This window comes from Phalacrocorax aristotelis, chromosome 2, assembly GCF_949628215.1.
Source record: "Phalacrocorax aristotelis chromosome 2, bGulAri2.1, whole genome shotgun sequence".
In the NCBI taxonomy this organism is placed as follows: Eukaryota; Metazoa; Chordata; class Aves; order Suliformes; family Phalacrocoracidae; genus Phalacrocorax; species Phalacrocorax aristotelis.
The window spans coordinates 130839656-130853602 of NC_134277.1; the positions used below are offsets into that span (position 1 = coordinate 130839656).

Here is a 13947-nt window from a genome sequence, read left to right on the forward strand (position 1 = left end):
ACACTGTATTTGAAATGTCTTTGCTAGCCTTGAAAAGAGTTTAATTAAAGCAAGATAAATATTCCTATCCTGTCTTTTCATGGCTATTTTTTTGCATACATTCTTGTTTTTTAGTTTGACTGTACTGTTGTACATGACCCTTTATCTACAACTATTCTGGTAACACTGAGAACAGAAATACTCACCACTTCAGAACAGCTTTTTCACACAATTTTTGAGGACAATTTGTTTCATTGATCTAAATTCCTAATATAATGATGATCATCGCTATTGTTTTGAATATTCCAGTTGGATTTTACTTGCTTCGTGTAATCCTCTCCAGCTTTTTCCAGTAAGTGGTTAAAAATATGAGTACTGGTTTCAGAAATGCATTTTATTAAAATGTTAATACCGTTTTCAGAACTGAAAGATACATTATGTAAATCCCAGCAGGGTTATTTTTAAAATGCCAAATGCAGATGTATTTATTAGTTTTGCATTAATTTATAATGCAAATAAGAGTGATGCTATTAATCTACAACAGTCTCTCGGTTGGGGTGTTCATTATACAAGTGACCTCATCTGTTGCTTAGCAGAACTGACACAGTACTGGTTTTGAGAGCTGTGCATTTATTAAAAAAGATGTCTAATTTTTCAAGTTGATACCTCAGTTTTCTACTATTGCTATTGAAAAGTAAAATAAGAGACATTTGAGGCATCGGGGTGGGCAAATCTGTCTTGGAATTTTGTTAATGGGAATCCTTCATTAGTCCATGATTGATTCTGGGTATTTTGTAGCCCTCTGAAATTATAATGCACTGTACTGATTTTGTACTTTTGTAATGAATAGTTTTATTTTCTTCTTCTCTTCTTATTTACATGTGTGGTTGAGAACAAGCAGTGCAGTGTTTCTGGGTGTTTTTTTTTTCTCTTCAGGACACGACAGGTTTTAACACCCCCCTTCTCAGACCTCGTGTGATTGGAGAATGGATTGGTCGTGAAGAGAACGATGCTGACCCCCTAGCTGCTGAGATGCTGCAGCCACCAATACCAAGAAATAAAAATGAGCAGTGGGACAGTGAGGATAGCAGCAGTCCTGGAGGAAGGTGGGATTTTGGTTCTGCCCAGAAATTTTATAATTTGTGAAGTCGATCTGTCTTTGTAACGCTCCGGTTCTGAGAACAGAGTGCAGGGCTATTAAATTGCTGCACCATAGTGTGGCACCATCCAGAATAAATGGAAGATATTAATATGTGAGTGGTTTCTTCTCATGCTTTTTTATATGTGATTAGCTTTATACTAATTTGCAATCCCATGGTTTTATCCCCACGTATAAAACTAAGTGTGTGTTGACAAGATTGGGGCCCATTGTGTAATTATTTTGTGATGTATCACTTAATTCAGATGCTTCAAACCCTTCTGCCTTTCAGCAGTTGGTAGCAGCTGTTTGTTAATCTCCTTGACACTTTAGTGATAAATCTGTTTCTTCTCATTTAAAGGAAAGCTAGACAAGGGAAACAGTATCTATGTTATTTTTAACAGGACTTCCAAATTAATCTTCGGTTCTTATATTTAAAATCTTGGTGTTCATAACAATTCTTGGACAGAAAATTGTATTCTCTGCAGTTAATAACTTCTGACAATTTATTGCACTTGACTGAGGATGGGACAGCATGTTTATTTGTTAATGTGCTTCAGCTACATGGAAGAGATTATAATTTTTCAATATTTTTTTCTTAAGAGTAAAGCTTGGGCATTGCCTCTGTTAATTGCCTTAAACACCTACAGTTCTCCCTCAGCCCTGTAGCCTTTCTCCTTGGTTTTAACTAGTACTCTGACTGCAGCAGACACCTTTTTTTCCTCTTCTATGAAGGCAGAAACTCTCTGCCTTCCCTTTGAAAAGGTTTAAGGTATTATCATAGAATCATAGAGTATCTCAAGTTGGAAGGGACCTATAAGGATCATCGACTCCAACTCCTTGCTCCTCGCAGGACTACCTAAAATTAAGCCATATGACTAAGAGCATCATCCAGGCACGCCTTGAGATCTGACAGGCTTGGTGCCGTGACCACTTCCCTGGGGAGCCTGTTCCAATGATGGACCACCCTCTCGGTGAAGAACCTTTTCCTAACCTCCAGTCTGAACTTCCCCTAACGCAGCTTCATTCCATTTCTTCGTGTCCTGTCGCTGGTCCCCAGTGCAGCATGGAGGGGGACAATCGTCTCCCTTGACTGGCTAGCTATGCTGTGCTTAATGCGCCCCGGGGCACAGGTGGCCCTTCTGGCTGCCAGGGCACACTGTTAACTCATATTCAACTTGCCATCAACCCAAACCCCCTGATCTCTTTCTGTGGTACTGCTCTCCAGCCTCTCATCCCCCAGTTTGAATTGTGAATCTTCTTTCGTGATGTCCTCCATGTGCCTTCTGCATGGCAATTCACCTCCCTGAAACAGAGAAACTAGTCTGTCACTTGCTGTACTCTTACAGGCTGAGTTCATTAACTTTCCTCACATGTTGGGAATGTTTGTTACCCATAAGCACTTTTTTCTTCTTTTAATTAGATTATTGTGGGGGAAGCTGTAAGTACTACTATTTCAAAGAAGTAGGAACATGTAGTAATGATCCCTCAGCCAGACGTTGGACTGGGACCAACAGAACTCAGACACTGGGTCTCTCCAGTGCAGTTCCTGGCACTGTAGCTTGATTGTGAGGGCCTGGTTTCTTTTTTCTTATTCAGCACTCCAATAAAGACAGTGAATCAAGGTCTGTTCCATGTTGCAGAGCAAATTGAGGATATTGTATCCTTTCTGTCAATAAGAAGGAGCAGAAATAAGCATCTCTGGTCTCTAGATGGGAGCAAAGAGGTTTAGTTCTGAGCAACAAAGATGATTCAAAGCAGCATATTTTTCTCTTTGTAGAGGGTGGTACCAGCTGTGAGAAACCTCACAGCTAATGCTATAATTAAAAAATGTGATGAATGGCTTTGAAAATAGTATTTGAGAGGTCTTGTTGAGTATCATAACAAAATCACATTGCCTGGTGAAATAAGGAGAACATGGGGTACTTGATGCCAGGAGAGACTCATGGGATGCTGATATCTGTAGTTTTTAGGTGCAGTAAGTGTTGAAGACCTGTTAGAAAATATGTATCATTAAGTGGGAATACTGATTTTCAGTGGAAATGAATAACTATTAAATTACATTCAGCATATGGATTTACATTTGGGTGACTGATTTTTTGTCTGGGATAATTCTTTGCTTCATTAGCATTTCATCAGCTTTTGTAAGGTATTTATAAAAGGCATGTTTGCAGTGTTGCAAAATAATCATAAAATCACAGAACTTCAAGATAGAGGTGATACTGAAATTGATGCTACCTATATATGGAAGTTTGAGAAACCTGTATTGATCAAGACTACTCTGAATGTTTAATAATAGTTCACTAATAACAGGCAGTTTCTTCAAGGTCTGATTCAGTGTTTACTGGGAATTAAAGTACTATTAGCAGAATTTGGAATTGACTATATACCAGGTGCATGATACAAGTAATAGGTAATAATAATTTAGTTTTAGTGTAGCATATACCTAGGTCATCCAAAAGTAGTGGGAATAGTATGGGGTTTATGAGATTAAAAGAGATTAAGTGAATTTGTTATCAGTTGTAAAGAATTTTTGGCTACCTCATCTGTATTTCATTCATCTACGTCATAGTTCGTGTAACCTAAAATCAGTTACACTTTTCACCTGGCAACTGAAAGAGGGAGCAATTTGAAATTCATATTAAATGATTCCTGTTATATCTTGTTAAATTTGATATAAGAAATCTTTAATAAGAAGTGATAGTTGATTGATCACTTATTACCAGGATTTATATGATAAACCAGCAAACTCTCAAAACTAATCCTAATCTTCAGTTACAGCATAAAAAGAGGAAAGTGAAAAACTGTAATTGTCCCATTATTTCCAGGCAATATGTTTTCTATTATCTATCACTAAACATAAGGAAATACTACATAAATGAAATACTATATAAATATCCAGAGGATTAGGTATTGACAGATCAGTGGAAGAGTAATTGCCATCAGTGTCGTGTGACTCCCTCTCTCTGTATTGAGTTCATGGACCGTAGTGTACAAGTTTGGTTTTTGTTTGGTGGAAGCAGAGGCCTTGGGTCCTCACACATTTGTAGCATTCTATAGGGGACTGAATGCAGAGAACAGCATAGTCCTATGGACCACTGGTCTGTCGATAACGTGCCCATTTTCAATATTGGTCTTTTCAGCATAACACAGATCGTAGTGAATACACATAGTACATGGTATTTGGGAATCCGTGAGTTGTCTGCTTTTTCTGTCTTTGCAACCATGAACCTCACTTTTTGTTCCATTCAGCAGTGGACAGTGGGAAAGAGCCACTATTTCCTCCTTAAAAACCATATATCTCTGTGATGATGTGCAACGGAAGCACACGTGATGTATAGCTGAAAGCCAGGCCCAGTTATTTAAAAAAAGGAGAGAAATTAATTTTGAGCAACTGACAGGACAGGTTTCACTACTACTATGACTAAGAAAGATACTGTAGCCAGTCTGAGGTAGCTGTATTAGTGATGTCTTGTCAAACTGATGAAGGGTCACATTTTTGCCATTAATATTCTGGATCGCTACAGAGCAAAGATTGTATTCGTCACTGTGTTTGTACTGCCTATCTGTTGCTGCTGTAAGGGAGCAAGGTATGGTATTAATATGTGATAAGAGACCACATAAAAGGGCTGATGGCAATCCTGCTGGTGCCAACCTCATCTTTCAGAAATTCAAACACTGTAAAAATAGGATTAAGCTCATTTCCAAGTCATTGGAATATTGCAACATTTACATTCCTCATATAAAATGGTGTAATGTACATTTTCAGCTGGGTGTAGATATATAAATATATACAAAATAAACATTATTGTCATTAATATATTCAGACCAAGTATTGCTTAGCAACATCAAAAGCAGATACGTGTAGATTTAAGTGAAAGTGGTGAAAAACACCTTTATGACATTAGTGACCATTATTTGCATATATGATGTAGTACAGATAAAGGCTCCTCTTTCAAGCCTTCTTGTGGGCATCCAATAACTTCAGTAAAAACAAAAGTATTTGAGAAACATAAGATAATTTTTTATATATATGGTCATGATCAGATGGTTTACTAAGGTCCATCTTGATCACAAATGGATAACCACATAAAACACACATTTGTTCAGAGCATAAAATATTGCACAACAGCAATTACTTTTAAGGAAAATAATTCCTGTGTTTGTGAACAGCAGAAACGGTTCTTATGCATTAAAGAAGTGATATATTTGCAGTTTCTAAACCAAAGAACATTCAGTAATACTGTCAGAACTGTCATAGTTTTCTACATGAAAAATTGCTTAGAGAAATTCCGGGAAGAAGCAAGGCTCTTGGGAAGCTTCCTCGAGGGATAAACTTAAAGCCTGTTTTTCATCTCCAAGGTCCACTTTGTTGTATTAGTGTTCATCTTTGCAGTGGGAAACGAACTCTCATTGATTATTGTCGTGGTTTAGCCCCAGTCAGCAACCAAGCACCATGCAGCCGCTCGCTCACTCCCCCCCACTGGGACGGGGGAGAGAATCAGAAGAGTAAAAGTGAGGTAACTCATGGTTTGAGATAAAGACAGTTTAATAGGTAAAGCAGAAACTGCGCACGGAAGCAAAGCGAAACAAGGAATTCGTTCACCACTTCCCATGGGCAGGCAGGTGTTCAGCCATCTCCAGGAAAGCTGGGCTCCATCACGCGTAACGGTTACTTGGGAAGACAAACGCCATTACCCCAAAATGTACCCCCTTCCTCCTTCTTCCCCGGCTTTATATGCTGAGCATGATGTCATAGGATATGGAATATCCCATTGGTCAGTTTGGGTCAGCTGTCCCGCTGTGTCCTCTCCCAGCTTCTTGTGCACCCGGCAGAGCACGGGGAGCTGAAAAAGTCCTTGACCAGTGTAAGTGCTACTTAGCAACAACTAAAACATCTCCACGTTATCACCGCTGTTTCCAGCAAAAATCCAAAACACAGCCCCATACTAGCTACTACAAAGAAATTTAACTCTATCCCAGCTGAAACCAAGACAATTATACTAAATTTCAAACATTTGCAACAGATCAACAGATCTGCCTTCGTGCAACAGGCTGTAAGACAGTCTGAGGTGTTGCTGATACCCTCATGTGGGGCACCAAACTTCTGTCCTGTTGTATTTATCTTGATATTGTAAGGAATCAGAAATTGCTAACTGTAGCAAGTCCTGCCTTAGACCCTTCTGCTAACTGCTCTGCAGTTCCAGCTGTCTACTTAGGTTAGGAACACAAGTCAACAAACCATGAGAACTGTTATAACTATATAGTCCTTAATCCTGTGGGATTGTGGTAACATAACCACTCAAGGGAGCAGTTTTGTTCTCAGCTTTGTTGCTGTGCGATCAATGCCTTAGCAATAATGATTAGTAATTGACATCCTGTTGTTCTATATATGTGGCTTATTTAGGCTTGATTAATGCCCATAAAGGCAATGGGAAAATTCCCACCATCATTCAATCAAAACTTCAGACAGGAACTGAAAACACAAACTGACTTATGACATCCAATGATCAGGGAATGAGTGATAACCAGCTGGTTTGTGTGACCTGGTGGCATTAACCTTCTGATCTGGAGGACATTATGGTCTACAGTAATTTGACCAAATGTGTGACATATTTTGTAGGGAGAACCAGTAAAAGTTGTGCTTTCCTCCCTCACAGCTTAAAAATGGAGCCAAAGACCAAAGGACTAAAACAACAACAGCAGCAACATAAGAAACTCCTGGCTGCCATGCTTTCTCAGGACTCCTTTGATTCTGCTCAAAGCACAGCTCCATCTGTAACTGAGGAAGATATTGACAATGAAGATGATGCAATGGAACTGCTGGGTAACTGCAAAAAATTATGTGTATTTTCTGCTACTTTTTTAATTATAGATTAATCTAAAAAGTGTAATATCAAATCAAACATAGATTAGTTTGAATCTGCTCCCTATATTTGAAGCTAAAATATCCAGCAGCTGTGTGAAGGTTCATAGGGTTTAACTTGCAACTTTCAGGAGTGAATGTAATGAAGACTGTATTTGTGTGTGAATAAACTGCTAGCTGCATCAGAATCCCATGAAATATCAAATGTTTCAGGTGCTTAAAGTAATTAATTTGATTTTCTACATAAATCACTTGCAGGTTCTACGTGGCGAATGTATTTATGTACATGGAACAAATCAGCTTTACTGTCTTTCATGTGGTTCTTCTTTTTCTTAGCTGTGTCATAGTTCTAACTTCAGTGGGTTTATTTGAGACTTACTAGCTACATAGCTTATGCAATGTGAATTTGTAACCTCTCCAGAGGATTTGATTGTAATTTTCCAGTAGACTGTATTGTATGCTAAATTGCACTGTAGAAGGCTTTATGCTCACTGCTTTCTCCCTTTCCTAGAATTACTAGTTGTGAAAGGAGGGAAATTGTTGAAGAAAGTTAATTAATAGTCTCTCTTCTGCCATTTTTAAATGCTTCAGTGTAAGATGGTTAAAAGGTAGTCATGGATTCCAATTTTTTTCCCAATTTTTGCTATATAGAACTTAATGTGGGATCAAAGCACAGGAAATACACAATCTGAAGATATCTCAGCATTCTTATGTGTACAAATTCTATCATGAATTATTTGTTCCAGGTTGGTCCTTAATCTAAAAATCAGAAAGACATGTGGTGCTCTACTCTGTTTCTGTTGTATTTCTGTTGCTTCCTTACTACAGTCTTCATAGAATCTTAGAATTGTTGAGGTTGGACAGGACTGCTGGAGGTACCTAGTCCAACCCCTTGCTCAAAACAATCAGCTAGAGCAGGTTGCTCTGAACATTGTTCAGTTGTTTTTCACTCTCTCCAAAGATGGAAACTCTACAAGGTCTCTGGGCAACCTGTTCCAGTGCTTGACTATGCTCATGGTAAAAAAATGGTTTTTGCTATGCTTAAATAATTGTGAATTATTACATACTTTTTTTTTTCGGTAGTTTTAAGTTTGATGCATGCATTTGTTTCACAGAAAGGAAGAGATAATGGGTTGGGTCACTCAGGTGTAACAGTGGGTCAATTAGTTCTTTGTGTTTGAAGAAAGTCACACTGTTTGTGACCGTGGCTTGTAGTCTTCATGGAATCAGTTGGTATTTCCAAAACTAATCCGTGGATTCCAGTGAAGGCCTTAATTAGTCTGTAGCTACATTATCTCCTTATTTCCTCCTGCAATTTACAGATCTTTCCAACTTTATCAGTGTGACATAAAAAGCAAGCTGAATGGGTGTCTTGTACTGGCATAAACTACAGGACTCCTAAAGTAGTATTCTGTGGCATCTGGAAGGTGCAGTAGGTAAGTGTGTTTGTGTGTGTGATGTTATTGGGCTCATTATGTATCACATACAGAATAGAGTCTTTTGTTAACTTCTGTGGGGATAGTGAGGAAAAGGTATCCAATAGATCTGTAAGTCTTTCCTTCTAGACATTTGAATCCCTCAAGGTATCCAGAACCAGAAAGGCAGTATAAGGAAAATTTTATTTTCTAGTGTCTTGACGTTTGGGCAGAATATTATCTGTGTACAAAGAAATGTTTTGGGTTTTTTTTAATAAGGACTTAATTGTAAGAATCCATTCTGGTTTTGTGCCATGCAAAACCTGGAACATTTTTCTCTCATGTATTTTATTGAAACTGGTAACGTTTTATACAAAATTAGCTTAAAACCAGGAAAGGTCACAAACAGGACCTCTGGTTCGGGTAGAACGTCATATAAGTGATTCTGAGGTTCTGAAGCAAAACCATGGCATATTTGACAAATAGCCATGGTTACAGTGATTATGATATCGCCATGTTATACTAACTGCCACTGATAGAAAGTTCAATGTGCACATCTTGGTGTTGAAAGTGCTGTGCTTCTGAAAGGCTGGCTTTTATTTTAATTCTCATTTTGCAATTTGATGACGGTATGTGTTTCATGTTTGATGTAACAGTTGGGTTACATCCTGCAGAAGTGCTCAAAACTTGAGGATATGACAAAGATTTACACAGGAAGGATGTTTTATTTTCTTTTGAAGGTAACATAAAGAACTTAAGTTTCTATTGGCGAACACAGGTATTTTTCATTGCTATATTTTCCAGATCAGTAACTGTATGATACTGGGGTTGAATTTTTTTATTATGTTCTGCATTAATACATTAACTGCTTTGATGCTTTTTACACTGCTTATATGCAGTATAACTAATTTAAAATCATGGCTTTCTGCCATCACTGAATTGCAGGGCATTGTTGCATATAGCTACTTGACTTGTTCCCTTTAGAGATCAGTATTGGTTGCTTATTCAGCCCTTTCTTAAAAAATTACAAACCCTCATGCTCCTAAGTCTGGATTCTGGGAAAACAAATTCTACTATTTGTAGCAGATGATTTTACTGTGTACCCTACTTATAATGCAGGGGTTTGCAGAATACAAACTTCCATCCTGATGTGTGTTCCAGAGAATCTTTTTCAGAGTCTGGTTGATTTATTTAGGCATTAAAAGCATGAAACTGACCATAGATATATTTTCTTTTAAAAAAACCTCCTAGTACTCACATCAGAATTGTTGATGAAGGTTTAGCTAGAATGAAACATTCCAAATAGAAGAAAAAATTAAGCTGTTCTACTTCTGAAGGATCCATTTCAAAAGAAGTATATGTGCAAAGATGAAAAAGAATATTACGGGGCTATATTCTCATTTCAGTTATCACTCTATGTATAACATAAGATGCATAGGAAGGCCATTAACACACTGGTAACTTTCTAAGTGGGTTCAGTTATGCAGGTGGCTGAAATAGATTACTGGCAGATAACATCATAGTGGAAAGGATTTTCCTGACTTTAAAAAGCTGAGAACTGCAACTGTAAAATCACATGTATTTGTAAATGTAAAAGGGTAATGCAGTTGAGGTCTGTGACTGAAAATTATATCAAGTGGCTTGTTTTGTGTACATTGTAATGCCAAGTATTGTGTTTTCTAAATCTAATCAGGAGCTGAAGTAGTTCTTTGTGAAACTCTGCAGTCCTTTTGGAATTCTGTGACATTTGGGCTTAAACTGTCTTTCGCATTTGGCTGGAGTCCATTGAGACTTTGAAATCATGTTATTCCCTCCGTATCTCACTGATGTCTGTTGGAGAGGACTGAACTGTATTTTCCCTGAAATTGCCAGGAATACTGATTGAATGGTCACCAAAGCATGACTCATTTGGTTTTAAAAAAATCAATTGTTTGATTAAGTGTAAGAATGCCATTGTTTAAATGTATTGCTATGCATAAACATACACATGGTAAATGCATCAGGTTTTTTGTGGCACACTTGGACTTAAATATACATTCTTGAGCTTTTTACAAGAAAGGTGAAAAATAAATTCTGTATAGTTCTACACAATATTGATGTTTAGTCATAATGCTCAATCACCTTTTTCTTGTTGTTGTCCAATCTTTGTGCATGCTCACAATATTAAAAATGTTACCATATGTTAATACATGCTATGCAGTAGTTAACTGTGAAGCACCACTCCAAAGATAAATGTACCCAGGAAGCTCACACAGGTGTGGTTGAAGTGAAAGGTGGTGATAACTGAAGTCCATTTCCTTGAAGGTACATTGACGCGTATGCCAGTCTGTATGATTCTGAAAACCCGCCATGATTTCAATGCAAATAGTCATATATTGGAGTGACATTCAAATGTTTGCAGCATCAGGACTTGTAAAACGATCTCGTCTTTTCTTCAGAGCTGGTTTCACAGTAATAGTGGGTTTTTTTGCTCAATATAGAAATGTTAAGTGAAAGTTCAGTGATTGTCTGCATCATGTTTATTACGTGTAATTCTTGCTATGCAGTAACGAACCAGATTCTTTAAAGATAGAAATGTGCTTTAAAGTAGTAATATATTTTTAACTATTGCTATCAGGAGATACCTGATGTCTTCTGTTTTCTTTAATAACTCTTCTTCTAATCTTTAGAATTTCTATTTTCCTCAAGAGCTTTCCAAATGTTAATTACATAATAATTGTAACATCCCTGAAAGATTGGCTGGTGATATATTTACATTTTATAACAAGTGGAGATAAACAGAATTTAGTGGAGATTGCTTGTAGGATGAGACAACAACTCAGTGTCTGGTAGTCTGCCCCTTATATAGTCTATACTGCTTTTCTAATAAGTCTCTGAGTGCTTTAATGAAAGGGCGTCCAATGTTCAGTGCTTTTGGTACATTTCCTCTGGTTCAACAGACATTCCTGATTTCCCTGTTTCTTAGAGGTCTTTGGCAACATGCAGGAAACAGACTCTAGACCTAATAAATTATTCTAATATTAGCAGCAGGTTGTTCCTCTTGTTGTCTCTCCCAGCTGGACAAAAACTTCTCCTCCGTTATGTGACTAGAATACATCATTTGCCAGAAGAGAGGCCACAAGGCCCTGGGAAAGATGGTATGTGAGTTGTACTACATCTTCAGAACAGTTTTCTGGCCCGCAGCCTGTTTTGTTGGGGTTTAAGTAGAATGATTGTGTGGGAGAAAGCTGTGTGAATTGCTCATCATCTCCCCTTTTGCTGACTCTTCTTTTCTGGAAGCTATTGGGAAATTGGCAACACTGCCAGTGAGCATCTGCTGTGTAGTGCATGCACAAAAGCTGACGCCACTGGGAGGCAGTAGGCCTCTTCTGCATGCAGAGACTGGCTGTACTATACATTGCAAAATTTTCAGTGGCAGATGTTGCACTGGTGCAAGCATGTTACAGGTCTCCGTTAGAGGGGCACTCAGACTCCATAAGGTGTAGATTTAAATGCCTTTTTGAAGTGGAAAAAGGGGATAGCATAGAAAATCTTACATTCCTTGAGATGCTGGGAACCCTAAGTTGTGCAACATTGGACAGACCTCTAGTCATGGCATGGTACGCAGCACAGATCCTGCCATGCTAAGGTTCACCAGCATTACAATCCTTAGAGCTCTTAGAATTAAATAATTTAGTTTCGTTTTTCTTATAAGTAAAGAATTTGTATTGTCAAGCAAATGATGTTCACACGACAGCACGGTGGTTCACTTTTAAGATAAGACCATGCAGGCGGTGTAATCGGCAAATGCCAAGTGGGAGCTGCCTACAGTCTCCTCCCTTATGATTAGCAGGCTAACTTTATACTGTGGCCAAATGATGTGTGCAGCACAGCATAGCACAGCACAGACCTGCACCTGCTCAGGTCAGTTGTGTGGATCATGAACTCCTCATTGTATGATGGTCCTCAGGTTTGAATCACCAGAAAGCAGGAAACTCAGTGTAGCACAGTGGAAGATGATAAGTTTTCTCTTATGTCAGAGATAGTGATTGCTGCTTTAGCCCAAGTCATGGGAAAGTGATAACAGCAGTGTTATTTGTCTCATGTTCTTATCACTGAATGCTGACTTAGTACAGCAATAAGCATTGATGCTCTCAGATTGCAATAAAATATTTAGCAAAGTATGATCCAGCATTGTTGTTCTCTCAAAAAAAATGCAAAGTTGTTCATCTTCAAAAGTCAAGTGAAATGTCCTTGCATGCATGAGTTGACTGTCTGCATCACTACTGCCTTCCTAGTGAAATTTCTGAAAAAAGTTACTGTGTAGATAAATACGTAGGTGCAGCTTTTTTGGAAATTGCCATAGATCTACATGCTTCCATTTCTAACGTCTCACAGAATGGTGGTCATAGCTTTTATGAAGCTATTTGTATTAAATTTTCTGTTTCCTTCAAATTTTAGCAGCTGAAAAGAGGAGGCATGCTCTGTATCTAAAAAAAGCACTGGTTTATTGCTGCCTTTTTTTTTTTTTTTTACTTGCATTACATCCCGAAGTGTGTAAAGTATTTACATACTTTTGTCCTCCTTGGTGGTTATTACTGGAGCAAAAGAAGGATTGTATTATATGGACCAGGCTTAGCATATGAACAATCATGATGTTGCTGCTCTGTGAATTATATGATTAGTATGAATGAAATATCTTAAGCTTTCCTTTTGTGAGATGTAATTGACTTTCTAAGTGATAGGTATTTGACATTCAGTGGCTTTTTATTTAGGCTGATGTAGTTCATCCCAATTTGAATAGAACTATTTGATTCTAGGAAAAAATATCAATAAATGCAATTTACTGTTATCACAATTTCTAAGAGCTCTGGTCTTCAGTCTTCCATTTATCTTCCATTTATATTCTTCTTCATTTATATTATCTTCTTCTATCTGTATCACAGGTGATTTCTGATAATCTTGATTACCAGGTACTTTGAAACTCCTGAAAGATTTAGTATTTGGATGGACAATGAACTGTTGCAGGCAAAAGTTCCAAAAGATGTTTTTTTTCCCTCCTTGTGGGTTGTCCCCAGCAAGTAGCTGAGGACCACAGAGCCCCTCGCTCATTCACTGCCCCACAGGGATAGGGGGAGAGAATAGGAAGAGCAGAAGCAAGAACAACCATGGGTTGAGATAAAGATAGTTTAAGAATTGAAAGAAAGAGAAGGAAGGAAGGAACCCCCAAACCTAAAACAAGTGATGCCGTAGCAATCACTCATCGCCTCCCACAAGCCGACTGATGCCTAGCCAATCCTCAGACAACAGCTAATTTGGAAAAAAGCACCGCCCAGTTTTTATTGCTGACCATGACTTTATATGACCTGGAATATCCCTTTGGTCAATTCAGGTCAGCCGTCCCAGGTGTCTCCCTTCCCAGCCTTTTGCCCCCCCTGCTGTGGGGCAGAGTGAGAAACACAGAAAGCCTTGACCGTGCAAGCACCATTCAGCAATAGCTAAAAGCTTGGTGTGTTATCAACACTGTTTTAGTCATAAATCTAAAACACAGCACCATGTGAGCTGCTATG

The 13947-nt window shown here is 38.2% G+C and overlaps 1 protein-coding gene across 1 annotated transcript in view; it reads left to right on the forward strand.

Annotated features, from left to right (window-relative positions):
• C2H8orf34 (chromosome 2 C8orf34 homolog) overlaps positions 1 to 13947 on the forward strand; it is a 170821-nt gene that overhangs the window by 61817 nt on the left and 95057 nt on the right. Inside the window, exons 6-7 of the mRNA XM_075085198.1 lie at positions 916 to 1085; positions 6778 to 6944. Of these exons, the coding sequence (XP_074941299.1) occupies positions 916 to 1085; positions 6778 to 6944 (337 nt within the window). The remainder of the gene's footprint in view (positions 1 to 915; positions 1086 to 6777; positions 6945 to 13947) is intronic.